The sequence below is a fragment of the Cnephaeus nilssonii genome, assembly GCF_951640355.1.
Source record: "Cnephaeus nilssonii genome assembly, chromosome: 4".
NCBI classification, from domain to species: Eukaryota; Metazoa; Chordata; class Mammalia; order Chiroptera; family Vespertilionidae; genus Cnephaeus; species Cnephaeus nilssonii.
In genome coordinates this window covers 89669346-89685723 of record NC_137075.1, presented here as the reverse complement: position 1 = coordinate 89685723, position 16378 = coordinate 89669346, and the positions used below count along the sequence as shown (strand labels likewise).

The 16378-nt window shown below is 44.9% G+C and overlaps 2 protein-coding genes across 3 annotated transcripts in view; one reads left to right on the top strand and one right to left on the bottom strand.

The window, feature by feature from the left end:
- Positions 1–938: 938 nt before the first annotated feature.
- On the bottom strand, positions 939–10078 carry AHSA1 (activator of HSP90 ATPase activity 1). Its single transcript, XM_079767861.1, has 9 exons — positions 9842–10078; positions 8320–8510; positions 6053–6135; positions 5556–5673; positions 4423–4511; positions 3462–3590; positions 2906–3007; positions 1938–1989; positions 939–1323 (listed from the first exon to the last, which is right to left on the bottom strand). Exons 1-9 carry the CDS (start codon positions 9919–9921, stop codon positions 1151–1153), a joined length of 1017 nt encoding a protein of 338 aa, XP_079623987.1. The 5' UTR covers positions 9922–10078; the 3' UTR covers positions 939–1150.
- Positions 10079–10236: 158 nt separating this feature from the next.
- The window catches only part of VIPAS39 (VPS33B interacting protein, apical-basolateral polarity regulator, spe-39 homolog), a 28149-nt gene continuing 22007 nt past the window's right edge, over positions 10237–16378 (top strand). For both annotated transcript variants that reach the window (XM_079767860.1, XM_079767859.1), the window contains exons 1-3: positions 10237–10650; positions 14827–14919; positions 15836–15938. In XM_079767860.1, the coding sequence (XP_079623986.1) occupies positions 14827–14919; positions 15836–15938 (196 nt within the window). In that variant the 5' untranslated portion in view covers positions 10237–10650. The remainder of the gene's footprint in view (positions 10651–14826; positions 14920–15835; positions 15939–16378) is intronic.

The window sequence follows — 16378 nt, the reverse complement described above, 5'->3', positions numbered from 1 at the left end:
TTAGCAGGCACTGACTCATCCTGGGGGACGGGACGCCAGGGCAGGGGAAAGTGACCCTCCTGTCCAGATAGCTACCTCTCCTGCAACATGGCAGTGTGAGCCCCACTAGACTGTATCCTCAGCACTTGGTCAGTGCTCAGGAAGCTTGTTTAATGCAACAAGAACATTCACTTCTTCGTCTTTCTGGGAGTACTGAGGCCTGGAATTTTCTACTCCAGGAGGAATGCCTAACATACTAGAAACACAGCTGCTGCTTTGTGGAAGTGAGTCCAACGTCAAGGTGGTAGACAGTCGTTTAGACTTGAGTCCTGGCTCTGTGGTTATGGTCCCTCTTCCAAATCCCAACTCTGCTAAATATCAGTTGGTTCTTGGATGTTAAGAAATCTAAGGGTTGGGTTCTTGTAAAACAGAAATAATGGTAGTATTTATTTCATAGGGCTCTTATGAGGATTAAATGAGCTAATACAAAGAAGCTACTTAGGGTAGTGTTTGGTACATAGTAACTGCTCAATAAACAGAAGCTGTTAACCCAAGGCCTATAGTTCTCTGCCACAGGGTGGGAATTTCTCCCCATATCTCCAATAGTACCTGGTGATCACCTATTCTCTTAAGAAGTTGAGGCCATGGAGAGTGGAAAGCAAAGGATGCCACTTCCACCAGTGATGTTTGTTGGCTCTGTTTATGCCAGAACACCAACCTGCCTTTCTTTCCCCTCAGTGAGCGGAGCAGACCCATCTGCCAGCCTGCTGTATGAGGCCAGTGCAGGAATGCTTGGAGATAGGCAAGTTCCCTCATGCCTCTTAATCACATACATTTTCCAGAATGGAGGCAAGGCCTCATTCCCGCCCTCCAGTTTTTTAAAAAAAATTCAAAACCATCAAGGGAACTCTTAGTACCAGCCACCCAATCAACACAGGTTCCAGATATGCACATTTTTTTAAATTACGTTTATTTAGCATATGTACACATAAAAGAGAAATTGCCCTCTGATCCCACCCAGCAGAAAACATGCACAAACCCAAGGTATACGCAAGGGAAAGGGCCCCGGCCCCAAGTTAGTGGTTGGGATGGTGCAATCCTGTGAGTCAAGCCTCAGTCAGGAGAGGGCTGGACTGAAGTGTCGGGCAGCCTGGAGCTCCCGCTGCTGGCTCTAAAATAAGCGTGCGCCATAGCCAAAGGTCTGTTTGATGCCCTCGAAGTAGTAGCGCTGCCAGCCCTGCCGTGTCCTCTCCTCCTCAGGAGCAGGGATGCCTCGGCCTTCCATGCACAGTTCAGTCTCTCCATTCTTATCATTGAAGGTCAAGGTGATGGTGGCAAAGTGCCCTGGAGAAAGGCAGAGGGGAGGGAGGCTTCAGATCCAGGGTTTCCACCTGGGTTTGAGATTAAGGCGAAAATAAAGGGTAAATAGCCAAAACCGGTTTGGCTCAGTGGATAGATCGTCGGCCTGCGGACTGAAAGGTCCCAGGTTCGATTCCGGTCAAGGGCATGTACCTTGGTTGCGGGCACATCCCCAGTAGGGGGTGTGCAAGAGGCAGCTGATCGATGATTCTCTCTCATCGATGTTTCTAACTCTCTATCCCTCTCTCTTCCTCTCTGTAAAAAATCAATAAAATATATTTTTTTTAAAAAAGAAAAGAAAATAAAGGGTAAATAAAAATTCTGGGGTTAAGGGCAGTAAACAAATATGCTTACTGCCCGGTTGGTGTGGCTCAGTGGTTGAGCACCGACCTATGAACCAGGAGGTCACAGTTCAATGCCCAGGTGGGCACATGCCTGGGTTGCAGGCTCAATCCCCAGTAGGGGGCGCACAGGAGGAAGCTGATCAATGATTATCTCCCATCATTGATGTTTCTATCTCTCTCTCCCTCTCCCTCTCTGAAATCAATAAAAATATATTAAGATAAAACAAAACAAAAAACACAAATATGCTTGCTTACCTTCTGGCCAAGATTTGAACCTCCACTTCATCGCAATATGTTTCTCAGGGACCTAAAATACCCAAAGAGATCAGTCTATACTAAGGATTTTCAACACTTCTCATCTCATGGCACACATAAACTTCTGCGGCACACCAAAAAACATATTTTACCAATCTAACAATAAAAGCAGGTATAATTTTGATTCATTCACACCAGACAGTTATTGTTGTGTTGACTGTTGTCATTTTTTTTTTCTAACTTTAAGAATTTTTAAAATAGAGAGGAAAGGAGAGTGATAAGAGAGATAGAAACACTGATGAGCGAAACATCGTTGTTCAGCTGCCTCCTGCATGTCCCCTCCTGGGGATCAATCCCTCAACTGGGAATCAAACCAAGACCTCTTGGTTCCTGGGTTGACACTCAACCAATGAGCCACACCAGCCGGGCTGTTGTCATTTTTAAATTTGACAATCTAAGGGAAAAGAGGTCAGTGCCCCTCATTAAATAGTAAGGTACATATTCCATGTTTTAAAAATTCTTGTGGCTCACCAGTTGAAAATCGCTGCATTAGACCAATTTACCCAAGCCTGGCTAGGTTAGCTATCTGTCTTACATACAGAGTCTACCATTAGTGCAATTATACCATTATGAGGGCAAAGTGGACCCCAGAGTTCCTAATATCTCCTCTTAATCCTAAGTTGGATGTGGTCAACTGTGCCCAGATGAAATTTCAGTGCAGCAATATATACAACCTCTCTTCCATTAGTTCTTCTAGGAAGAACTGATTTTAACTCCATTAAGGAAAAAATTCTAGGAAAGCAAGAGAACTGAAATGGCAGCATTATTTTGAAAAACAAAACAAAAGAGATTATTAACCAAAGAGATTAAAGCCTTAAATTTTACCCACAGAGTGGAAAAAAGGAGAATGATATTCTTCTGACCAGACACAGAGGCTGTATCCCTAGCCTGGGCCAGGAGGTACTCACCAGATCAGTGAATTCCCCAGTGACGTTGCCATCTACCAGGTGAAACTTCCCACCTTTGTCTGCTTCTAGCGTCGCAGGAGCATGGGTAAAGGCCTGAACCAGCTGTAGAAAAAACAAAGTAGGGAGAAGATGCATGGCTTTCAGTGGGATCCAGGGACAAATGGCAACTGACACCTGCACGCCTCAACTCTCATTCCAAAGAAACCACTTTGCCCAATGACCATTCCAGCTTCTATTCTATTCCATTGCAGACCAGGCTTTGATTTGAGTGAGTGGAAACCCATGACAACATTACTTCAGACCCACTGTCTAAAAAGAATGATTCCTAGTGGTTTCCATTTAGAGGACCCCAAACTAAAATATATGAGAACAAAGAGGGCAAATACACTTTGAGGAGTAGGTTGAACAAAAGTGGGTTTTCCTTTGCCTTTGCTTGGAAGAAGAAAGCCTCAAGGCTCTACTCATTAGTACTTCCTCTGCTTGATGGGGATGCGCCCACAATCCAAGTCACCTGGCCCGGCAGGTGCCATGAGGCCAAAGGACAGGTTACATTTACCTCTTGGGTGGTAAGCACTCTGTAGAGCTCCTCTGGGGATGTCAGGAAGGTGTCTCGAAGGGTGATCTTACAAGTGGGGATTTTGACACCAACAGGTCTGGTCTGGGTTTTTGAAGGAGCAGACTTAGCCTGTGAAAGTCACAATGAAAACTGTTAGAGTAATGGTGAAACCTCAATTAACATGGCTTCCGGGACAAACCTGCATTTATTCTCACAAATGTTTTCACCTCCAAGGCTAATTGTCCCAGGGGGTTGGAGAGAACTTGATGGGTGTTTCAGTCACAAGGGGAACTTTTCCAGAAAATCCTTAATTCCCACTGAAAACAACCACTTTAGGTGAGGGAAGACCACTACTGTTTTAAAAACCCATCAGCAAAAGGACATGTTAAATCATTAGGTATTTCTGAAGAGCACATTGTAATTCTCAAACAGAATTTCTATGCTTAAATAGCTCAAAACAGTACCTCCAACCCCGCCCCATCTCCAAAATATCCTCCACTGTGCTGACAAAGGGTAATAGGGCTGAAAACTGAGTGCTGAGCTTGAATTACACAAGTTCCATTTCCAGAAAAAATATATTTGTTCACCCTGCCAAAGGGGTGAAATCAATCAATTTCCTGATAGGTGAAGTTAGTGGCCTAACCCAATACGTTGATGAGAACTCTACTATCAAAGTACGAGATATTAACACCCCAGTTAGAAATAATACTGAAGACGTATATGGGTGGAGACCATGCTGTATCCACAACATGACTGGTGTTAAATGCAACCAAGGGTCAGACTCTGAAATCCCTAATGGCTTACATTTGCTCTAGCAATAGTTAAAAATAAATAAGAAAACCACCACAAGCTGCTCTGGCTCAGAGGTTAGTCAGAGAGAAGCTGAAATGTGGCGTTAAGGAGGAGGCAGTGTCCGAACACCCTTTGCAGGCAGCCTCCCCCCCGTTGGAAGACCATTTACCTTGCGCTCCTCAGTTTTCGGTGCTGGCTGACCAGCTGGGGCTACTGACTCTCCATTCAGCGTAGGCAAGATCATGCCCTGCGTGAACTCTGAAAAGATAAAAATCCCCGCTCTGGGAAGTTACTTCTTAGTTGAGATGTGGGGTTTCAAGCAGTTTAACAAATATGGCCATCTTAATCCAGAATGAGCTAAGGACGAGGAACAGGTCTATCTACTTTACGTTTTTACCTCTGGTCTAGGCCAGGCAGGTATCTGAGTATATGTTATATAATGTAGTATGTTCACTGGAATTATTTTAAACCCGACTCAATTGGAAGCATTACAACTTGTTAAATGTACGTGAAGTCTATTATGGAGGGTAGCCAATGAATGTCGTTGCACTTCCAATGACTTCCAGAGTGGGGCAAGATTCCTAAGGATGCGTGTTTAGTACCCTTTCTCCACTCTGCGTAGGTATTACAGCTACAACTAGTCTGGCACCAGAGCACAGGTGCCCACCTTCTAGGCTGGTTCCCTCCGATGGTCATTACATGTACTCCACCAGGATAAAAACGTACTGGCAGAGCTGGAATTCTAGGGAGAGCTGAGCTGACTAGTATTCTAGTCACCCCCTAAATGTCCCTGGAGAATGCCTATCAGAGATGCTCCAGGACTGTGCTCCAGCAGTGAGGCTGGGGATGCAAGTCTGTACACGAGCATTGTCCAAGAGAAGTGCAATGCCAGCCTCAGGTGTAATTTAAAAGTTTCTAGTAGCCACATAAAAAACTTAAACAGGAAAAATTTAAAATATATTGAACCCAATGTACCCAAACTATCACTTCAATATATTATCAATGTAAAAAAATTGATATTTTACATTCTTTTTTTTGTACTAAGTCTTCAACCCATTGTATTTTATACTCCAAGTACATCTCTATTTGAACTAGTCAATTTCAATTGCTCAACAGCCAGCATATTAGACAATGCATCGCTAGATCTTTCCTTCCTCAGAGTATATAGATTGACTTCAAGATGAAATAAGGCCCCTCCCCGCAAATCTTTACCCATTTGCTAAAGAAAAGACTGTCAAGCCCCTTAATCAGTCTGACAGGTGGAAAACTACCTCAAGGCATACATAACTACTCAAGGGATACCTGTTTTGAGGGTGCTGATGTAAATTCCCATTGCTTCTCTGAGAAGTTTCACCCCTTCTTCTTTCATTAAGGCCACGAGATTTGTGTCAGGCTCATCTTTGGCAAGGCTCACACTAATCTGAGTGAAAGATGAGAAGTAGGTGGTAAATCACTTGAGGGGTACCTACGCTGTGGAATGTGGGTGCTGAGAAATCAGATAACTGACGTTTCCAAAGGAAACGGGTAAGGGATGGGGTATTCGTACAATCCCCATGAGTGTCCCTTCTCAAGTTCTCTCTGCCAAGGCAAAGGTGGACAATGTTAGAACCCAAATCACCAGCTAAAGCCAAGTAGCTAAAGAAGCACAAGCTGCTCTGGAGGCTGCCTAGAAAGACATCCAAACAGGGGTTCTGAATGCGTGGGCCCAGCTGGCCTTTACTTTTGAGTGACAGCTCATTTTTCTCCTCTGAGAATAAGAGGATGTGGAAGACCCGGATGAGGAGTTAGGAAACACAAACCTCTACTTCATCCACGCTGTTTTCATCAGACAAATTGGGGATCTCCACATGTCCCTTGTACTGCACTCCAGACTTAGAGGTACCTGTCAAAAGCAATGCAATGTCACTTATCTCCTCCTCTGCAAGAAAAGCCATCTGCTCTGGAGTCCTAACTACTACCCTGCTTACACTTCTTTTGGACAATTGAACTGACCCTCTTTATTCTGAGAAAAATGCGACACACCAGATGCAAGTGGCCTTCTTCCCCCAGCAGAAATGTCTTTCCTCGTCAAATTTCTTGCACTTGTGTGTTATTAACTGCCAAATTCTGCCAGGGAGGACTTGAGTCAATAGCCAATACAATCAGTTCTGCTAGAATGCTTAGTTAGAAAATACAAATTTGTCCCAATGTGATGGATACATTAGGGGACATTTGATCGTAACACGAACTTCACATTTGCTCATATGTGATTCCCTCTATGAGAAACACTAGGTGAACATAAAAAACCACACCACTTAATTGAGCCGCATAGGAACACACAAAACACATCTCAAACATTTCCTTGCTAGTGACTTCAGTGCACTATGCCTGTTATAAGCCACGCCACTCACAACTGGTGTTATCAAGTTCCTTCTGATTTCAGATGACCCTCCTCCCACCACGTCACAATAACGCCCAAGCCACAACTCTTCTTCGGCCCATTTTCACAATAAGCTTCAGGTCTTTTTTAAGTAAAGCACCATATGGCTCGTCCTCGTTAGTATAGTGGTGAGTATCCCCGCCTGTCAAGTAAAGCACCATGCTTACTGTATTATTTATGTATTTCTTATAATTTAACATGTTTAAAACTGTGCTATCCACATTTGCCTTCCTAAAATTCCTTTTTTGTTAATCCTCACCCCAAGGATATGTTCCCATTGATTTTTAGAGAGAGTGGAAGGGTGGAAGGAAGGAAGGAAGGAAGGGAGGAAGGGAGGGAGGGAGGGAGGGAGGGAGGGAGGGAAGGAGAAAAGGAGAGAGAGAGAGAGAGAGAGAGAGAGAGAGAGAGAGAGACATTGATGTGAGAGGCAAATTGATTGGCTGTCTCCCACAAGTACACCAAGCAGCCCTGGATTGAACCTGCAACCTAGGTATGTGACCTTGATTGGGAATTGAACCCAGGACCCTTCGGTTGCCTGGGCCAATGCTCTAAACACTGGCTAGGGCTTGTTCTTAAATTTAAAAAAAACGAGTCATCAATAAAATTTTTGCATGTTGTATGCCTAATCCTCTCCTCAATTAGCTCTGTGGTTTTCATTGAGCAACTTCATATAGTGCAGTGACTTTTAGGAATACATTATAGCAGAACTGACTGTATTTCAAAATTAACCAACAAAACATTTATTTACTTTCACTTCACTAGGCCTCAGTTTCTCAATCTATGAAAAGAGGATGGGGCAAGATGATACCTAAGGTTCCTTTTAGACCACTATGCTTTAGTAGTTAAACAAAAAAACCCAAACCTGATACATCTCCTTTCCCCCTCTTTATTACCATTCATTTGAGAAATATTTACTGAAGCACAAATTTATTTTATGGTTTGCCTCCTACACATAATTCTTTAGCTTTAGGGCTTTTTAAAATTCAGCCTCCCAACTGAAGGACCTTCTAGTAGGGCATATGCATGGAAACCAATTCTTTGCTAATATCACAGAAGGGACATTAATCTAGAGCCGTGGTCGGCAAACTGCGGATCACGAGCCACATGCGGCTCTTTGGCTCCTTGAGTGTGGCTCTTCCACAAAATACCACGGCCTGGGCAAGTCTATTTTGAAGAAGTGGCATTAGAAGAAGTTTAAGTTTAAAAATGTGGCTCTCAAAAGAAATTTCAATCGTTGTACTGTTGATATTTGGCTCTGTTGACTAATGAGTTTGCGGACCACTGATCTAGAGGATAAAGCTGCCCCAAATTAGTCACATGTGAGCTTCGCCAGCACAGTTTAACCTGCCAAAATCACAGTGAAGGCAATTAATAAGAGCAAGACCAAAGAAAAATCCCTCTCCCCACTATTCTATCATCCAAGTGACCGAAGTAGCTCCAGACCAAGCCTCCCAAATACAGGTGCACAGCAGCTTCACTGTGGTCACTCTGAGACTCACAGTGAGGAAACCCATTTATTGTCCCAGCATCTAACACCGCTTTCTATGGGTCACCAGAGCAGCACACCTCCCTTGAAAAGTTCATGACCTCTTAAAACTGTTCTGTCTGGCTCCTTAACAGGTCAGTCAATTCAGCCCACAGACTCACCTGTCCAGTTTAGTTTGACACTCCACTCATAAAAGAAGATAAGTTTGCCTTTGCGGTTGTTAATGGACGCCTCTCCATCAAGTTTGTTCACTTCTGTCACCTCACACTTGCCTTCCTCATTTTGCACCCGCACCGCCAGGAACAGTGTTTTCAGCTTATCCGTGGACCAATTTGAAGCATCCCTCTCTGTCCTGCAAAACAGAAACAAGGCTATGGACCAGTAGCCAACTGCAGAGTACTCTGCTTGCTCTAATCAAGGGAATGGCAGGCTAACGGAGGCCTGACAAATGGCTTGAAAATAACAAAAAACCCTCAGTCCCATTCCGTTATGTCCACAAACATGACCCTCTCTTTTAGGAAGACGAGGAGTCGCACACTGTCCATGAGGACAACGGCTGTACAGAACGGTGACAAACTAAATCAGCACAATGGTTCTGGCCTCGGTATTTGACAGGACACCTTCACGCGGTGCACAGTGCCATTTGACCCGGTGGAAATCCGTGCACATCTTACCGAAGAAAGAAGCACAGAGGCGGCCACAGAATGCATCAAAAGTCCAGGGAGGAAGAAACCAATAATCTTGACCCAATTAGCACAGTGTTCTGACCTGTCAGGTTCAGGCTGTGTCATACACACCCTCCACATTGTGTGCCCTCTAGATGGCCGTGGAAACAATGGAAGCCCAGAGCTTCAAAACACACAAAAATTAGGCCAAACACTCCGTGTACCTTAACAGGAGAGGAGGCCGGGCTGAGATAAGGAGAAGAAAAAGGACTATCTGCCTGGCAGCTTACTAAACTAGCAGAGAAGAACAGCAAAAAGCTGCAACAAAGTTAAAAAAAAACTAAAAAAAAACAGTGAAGACAGTATGAACAAAGTTCAGTGAAGTCGAAAGATAAGAAAACTACTTCTGGAAGCTTTCACGAAGGAGAGGAGGCTTTTGAAGAGTGGTTAGGTTATAAAACCATGCTTGCCCGGCAACCTTACCACACAAGCGACCTAACAGTTCCGGGTGAGGCCGCGGCGTCCTCACCATCCTGAGCTCTGGGCACCCGGAGAGCACGCTCCCAACCGCTCTCTGGACAGAGGCGGCGGTTCCCAGGACTTTTCATTTCACCCCTCAGCCGCGAACCAGGAATCCGAGTCCCTCTCCCGCCCCGCCACCCGCCAAGCCTTACACAGCGATCTCCCCACGCGATCCGCGCCCGCCGTTTGGGCCTGTCTCCTCTGACCACGTGTGGGGACCACCTCTTAGCTCGGGCTGCAAGCAGGAGCCGGGGGGCTATGTGTTCACCTCTCTGCAACCCCTCCTCTGGGGACACCCCTCCACGTTGCTCCTCGCCTCCTAAACACTGAAACGGCGGCCGGGGGAGGCCTGGGGCTAGGACCACGGCATGGAGAAGAACCCACCCCCATCCCGGGCAGGGCTGCCTCGGCCCCAGCTTTGTCCCGGCCGAGGTCCCGGGGACCCCGCAGCCCGGCGCGGCGCAGCGCTCCAGCGGCCTGGCCCGCTAGCCCTCACCAGTGCCAGTTGTTGACGTTGGTGGCGTCCGCCCGCTCTTCCACGATCCAGCGTGGGTCACCCTCGCCCCACTTGGCCATCGGCTTTCCGATCGCGCCGTCACCAGGTCCCGAGCAGCCCCAGCAACCACCTCAGTAGCGCCTGGTTCCGAGCAGCCCCAGCAACCACTTCAATACCGCCTGGTCCGAGCACCCGGCAGCGCCTAGAAACTACTAGAAGCGGCCGCAGAACCTTCTGGCTTGCTTTTCCCTCCACCCCCCACCCCCTCCCCGCCTTAACTTCCGGCTCCTCCTCAATCCCACCCGGTACTTCCGTTCCCCCTCGCCGGACTTGGCTTCCGCCAGTTCTACGGTTCTTTCAGGCTGCCTTAGGTTATCGAGGGGCCCGAAACGCCACCGCCCTTAATCCGGAGGGACACAAAGGACACGTCTCATTGTTTTCCTGGACCCCGAGTGGGCTCTGCTGAGCCTCCTGGGAGTTGTAGTCTCGCTAAGTGACCCGCTGGGTAGCTACGGAAGGTCGCGCTAGAAGTGAAGGAAACGACCTCAGCATCGTGCTCTGGAGATTCTGGGAGCTGTAGTTAATAAGCCCCGTGGTCCTGTCCTGCAGCGCCTGACGCCAGAGCGGGAAGAAACTACAACTTCCAGCATGCCCTGCGCCGCCTTTCTTGCCGCAGGTGCCCTCCGGCCGCCCCTCCGGGACTGTCGCCTTCCGCCCCTATGCTATGCCGCACAGCCAGTCTAGAAAGGCTTGTCTAGCAGCCGAAGAGCCTGGCGCTGTCCTGATTGGGAGGGCTCGGTGTGGAAGAGGTGAGGGTGTCCCAAACCCCTTGAGCCGCGGATCTGGCTGAGTCCAGCCTCTTCGCACCATAATCTTTCCCCCTGTCCTTTGAGGCGTCGCTAGACACCCCCAGGCCTGACATTCTGTCGGAGTACCCCAGGCTGGGAGACCAGAGTACGCTCAGGGTTGGAGCTGGGACTCAGACCCGACGTTTGTTTTAAACGAGTGTTTAGTCAACCAAGGATCCGCCGGGCTGTGGCAACTGCGGTAGATCCTTGACGTCTTGGACGTTTGTCACTAATGTAACTCACATTCTCTGGTCTCAGTTCATAGCCTCATCCCTGTAGGCCTGGCTTGGCGGAGGATAACTGAATCCGAATCTAACTTCTCAGCAGCTGGCTTCTGGGATGTCCTGAGGCAGGGAAACTTGCTGGTTATGGGGTTATTTATTTTATTTTTAATTGATGAGAGAGAGAGAGAGAGAGAGAGAGAGAGAGAGAGAGAGAGAGAGAGAGAGAGAGAGAGAGAACTTCGATTTGTTGTTCCATTTATTTATGCATTTGTTGTTTGATTTTTGTATATGCCCTGACCAGGGATCCAACCATCAACCTAGGGACCACACTTCAACCAACTGAGCTGCTCAGCCAGGGCCTGGTTTCCGGGTTTTGATCCCCTCACCCCCCATCTTTCTTGGTCATGTTCTTGTTCTCCCCTCGTGGGCTTTTATTAAATAGGTGACCGACCATAAGGACAAGTCTCTGAGGTATTTTTAAAATATATATTTTAATTGGTTTCGGAGAGGAAGGGAGAGGGAGATAGAGATAGAAACAATGAGAAAGAATCATTGATCCGCTGCCTTCTGCACACCTCCCCTCGGGGATCAGCCTGCAACCCGATCATGTGCCCAGACCCAGAGTCAAACTGTGACCACCTGGTTCATAGGTCAATGCTCAACCATTGAGCCACGCTGGCTGGGCCTCTAAAGTATTTTAAACGGTGTTAAAACACCTTTTTCACTCTTAAAATTGTACCTGCTTGGTTTATAAGTTCTTGAGCCATTAAGTATTTACCCCTTTACTTGCCAAGTAAATCTAGGTTCTGATTTGGCAATAGACAAGTTGATGTCAAGTATCTGTCCAAGTCTAAAATGCGTGGTTAAGAAATTCCAGCCCTGGCCAGTGGCTCAGTTGGTTCTAGTGGTTGAGTATACCAAAAAGTTTCGGGTTCGATTTCCATCAGGGCACATACCTAGGTTGCAGTTTGATCCCCAGTGGGGGCGTGTACAGGAAGCAACAGATTAATGTTTTCCACATCAATGTTTCTCTCCCCCCTTCCTCTCTTACTAAAATCAATAAAATCATATCCTCTGTGTAGATATTTACATGTATTTATTTACTATAGTGAAAGATGACCTGCCCTAGTTTTTCCTACAGCGAAAAATAGAAGGACCATGCAAGTCAGCATGGAAATGATCCAGGAGGCAGCAAACCAGGATCATAGGAGCAATTAGCAAGGTGGCTTTGATATCTAATCCTTTTGTGCCTCATTTCCCTCAACAATGAAATGGAAAAAAATCTGCCAGGCCTACCTTACAGGGTTGTTCTGAAGATGACAAAGTGAGTGCTTTATAAATTGGCACCTGTGTCAGAGACATTTACAATAGATGCTCTATGCATACCTTCAGTGTTTGTGATGGCCACTAAGAATTTTTATATCAAATTATTTTTTTAAAATCTTTAGGATTGCATAAAAATACGTTCTTTCTACCTTCTTCCAAGGTACCATAATGCTTTATTAATAATAAAAGTTAAGGGCCCTGACTGGGTAGGTCAGTTGGTTAGAGCATTGGCCGGATACACCAAGGTTGCGGGTTCAATCTCTGGTCAGGGTACATATAAGAATCATCCAATGAATGCATAAATAAGTGGAATAACAAATGGATCTTTCCCCCTCTTTCTCTAAAAATAAATAAATAAAAATAAAAGAAAATTTAAAAAATAATAAAAGAATACTGAGCATTAATTTTGTGTCAGGCATGTATTAAATGGTTTAAGCCTCACAACAATCCTATAAGGTAGGTTTCTATTATTAATGTCCATTTTACAGATGAGGAAACTGGGGTAGGACAATGTCAGTAAGAGATCCTATACTAAAGGAACTAATGTTTAGTGTTTACTTTCTGCTAGGCACTTTGTTAGGTGTTTCCTGAGTCCTATACACACTGAGTGGCCAGATTATTATGAACTCTAAACGCATAATAATATGGCCATTCAGTGTGTGTGTGTGTGTGTATATATATATATTAGAGGCCTGGTGCATGAATTCGTGCATGGGTGGGGTTCAGCCAGCCTGGCCAGGGGGAGGGGACATGGGTGGTTGGCTGGTCTGCCTGCTGGTCGAACTCCTGGTTGACGGGACAATTTGCATATTAGCCTTTTATTATATAGGATATACACTGAGTGGCCAGATTATTATGCATTCAGAGATCATAATAATCTGGCCACTCGGTATTCTTTACTGCAACCCTGTGTAGGTAGGATATGACTTTCTCCAAAGAAGGAAAATTATTACTCAGTTTGCTCAGAATTGGAGAAATCAAGATTTGAACTCAAGGCTACCTGACTACAAAACCTGAGCTTGTACCACTAATGAGGGATGATTTCATTGTTTGCCAGCTTTTTAATTTGGTTTTGACTCCCTGGAATTAAGTATACAAAAGAATTTTTAAGTGCTCTAGCCGGTTTGGCTCAGTGGATAGAGCATTGGCTTGTGGACTGAAGGATCCCGGGTTCGATTCCAGTCAAAGGCACATGCTTGGGTTGCAGCTCGATCCCCAGTAGGGGACGTGCAGGAGGCAGCCAATCAATGATTCTCTCTCATCATTGATGTTTCTATCTCCCTCTCCCCATCCTCTCTGAAATCAATAAAAATATATTTACCAAAAAAAAAAAAAAAAGAATTTTTAAGCTACATCTGGGGTCAGTAGAAAGGGAAGGGATCAGGTAGTAGAAAATTGCCAACCATACCTTTGCCATCCCTATACCCCTGAAAACACAGACAGGGAAAGTAGAATACAGTAAGGGCCATCAGAAACCGCAACAGGGCTGCCAAGATGAGCATTTCTGAAGCTTCTCTTGAGAAAGGTACTGTTGTAATGAAAGGAAGAGCACATTGATCCTTGAGAATTTGACACTATGGAGCCTTAGGAGTTATTTTTGGTGCTGTGGAAATTTTGGACCTAGTTCTTGGTTTAAACCAGTTTTCACTCTATCCACTTAGCATTGATAACTTAGTTTGTAATTCTAGGGCAAATATTTTTCAGACAAGAATCTAATTTTAAGTAGATGAGAGACGGATTTGTGGTCTTTCGACCAAATGTGTGTGTGTATACTAGTATAATATAGATATATATGTGTGTATATATACATACATGTATATATATACTTTTTTTTGCTATGCCTTCACTTCCCAAGTTTGGGCAGGTACTTGTTAATAAGTTAATGAAGATTTGAAGATATAGGAACGATAGTTCTGTTTTTTTAAATTGCTTTTATTCTTTCAGGCATTTAACAAGCATACATGGGAGCAAGATGTTTGTCAGTTTTATTCACTATAGTATTCCCAGAGCCTCAGAGCTGGCACTCAATATATATATATATATATATATATATATATATATATATATACTGAACACATGAATGCAGTAATGATCTGCTTGTTTGTGCTTTGATTTGAGCCTGCAACCCCAGGCATGTGCCCTGACTGGAACTCTAACCGTGACCTCCTGTTTCATAGGTCAACGCTCAACCGCTGAGCCACAATGGGTGGGTGGCAATGCATTCTTAAAACACTTGCCTGCCTTGCACTGTTACCTCTCTAAATACCTATGCTGAGTACTCCAGCTTGTTAATGGGTCCTTCAGGAGAGGAACTGTGTCTTGCACTTTTAAAATATTCCTTACAATACTTGAGAGAGTGCCTTGAACAAAATAGGTATTGTAGGAATGAATGACTACTTGTCAAATTAGAGGGTCAAAAGTATGGTTTGATCATTTGACTACCCAAGAATCTGATTTTATATGGCAGGTTCAGTATTTGCTTTACCAGATTCTTTTATACATCTCTGATTACCTCGGGGAGTTTGTAGTTTTTTGGGTGGGAATCTAGAAAGGGACATACTATACATTGGTCTTCCTCTCACTCCAGATGAATCGGACAAAGGTTGATGAGGAGGAATATTGGAATAGCTCCAAGTTCAAGGCTTTCACCTTTGATGATGAAGATGATGAGCTCTCTCAGGTAGGTTTCCATGAACAGTTGCGGAAGGTCGCACCCTTCCCTTCAGTGCCTCTAACATTCCTTCCCCTTGCGTGCTTGGTAACCTGACTTTTCACCAGGTTTCCATTAGGCTCAGAAATCTTTTGGGTCAAATCTTTAGGAAAATGTTCATGGAGAAGAGCCCTCAGAAAAGAAACAGAAGAATTGTAAAAACCAACTCTCTGCCCTTTTTACTTTATATTTTATTTTTTAAAAATATATTTTATTGATTTTTTTACAGAGAGGAAGGGAGAGGGATAGTTTGAAACATCGATGAGAGAGAAACATCGATCAGCTGCCTCCTGCACACCCCCTCCTGGGGATGTGCCTGCAACCAAGGTGCATGCCCTTGACCGGAATCGAACCTGGGACCCTTCAGTCCACAGGCTGATGCTCTATCCACTAAGCCAAACCGGTTAGGGCTTACTTTATATTCTTAAGATGATTCATTTCTTTCTGTTTTTTGTTTGTTTGTTTTTGTTTTTAAGAATCCCAAGTCTTTTATCATGTGATATAATTTATTCTATTTGAAAGATGAACTGGTTTGGAGATTTTGTCTGTTTATTGTGACTGTTTTATAAATGCAGGAACATATCTCTTCTAACACCTGAGAGAGTGGGTAAACTCACTCAGGTTTACACAGGAAAGCATTGCCAGGAATATGATTAGAACCCAAAGGTGGCTCTGAGCCCTTCCAACTCCTTTGCTACGGGACTGCAGTGTTGGCTAAAAAGCAATTTGTTTTCTTGGCAAATATTTAGCAGACTAGACTTTCTGTTACAGAAGGTGAAAGTGTTGGCCATCTTCAAGTTTCAATTCCTCAGCCTTCTTGGTTTTCAAAGAGAAGGGGGTGGGCATTGCTGATGGCCTGAATGTCCCGCCTGATGTCCCTCTGCAGTTAAAGGAATCCAAGCGGGCAGTGAATAGCCTTCGAGACTTCGTGGATGATGACGATGATGACGACCTGGAGAGAGTCAGCTGGACTGGGGAACCTGTGGGAAGTAAGTAGAAAAGGCCATATGAGGGGAGTGACATTCAGGGTTCTTGTCACCAATGAAGGCTCACTTGTTTGTCTCTTCAGTGCTTGTCAGGAAAGGGAATGAGGGGAGCTATTTTCAGATGCATACATCTGGAAATTTAACCCCAGGAGAAGATCCTTGGGGAAATACAGCAGTATTTCCCATATGGCTAGGTCTGCTGTCCTAGGGCCAATACCTAGCTGGCTATTTTAGACTCATTTGGATGCTTGATAAAATTAGGTTCCTAGGCTCACTCCAGAGACTGATTCAGTAGGTGATAAGGATGGGGTGGAGGGGGTCTCATTGTATAAAAAGCACTGCAGATACTTCTAGTATGAGAACTACTGACTTACATGCTCATAACTATTGGCAAAACTGACTTCCTTAGCCACCAAGTCTCGCTGCCTAGTGTTTATATAATA

Bases quoted from the DNA above. Each gene is read 5' to 3' on its own strand.
- AHSA1 (XM_079767861.1), bottom strand. From the start codon at position 9,921: ATGGCCAAGTGGGGCGAGGGTGACCCACGCTGGATCGTGGAAGAGCGG. The intron at 6,136-8,319 runs GTGAGTCTGTGG...TGCTTTTGACAG, and splicing joins TGTCAAACTAAACTGGACAG to GTACCTCTAAGTCTGGAGTG. The intron at 5,674-6,052 runs GTTTGTGTTTCC...TCTTTCACTCAG, and splicing joins ACAGCGTGGATGAAGTAGAG to ATTAGTGTGAGCCTTGCCAA.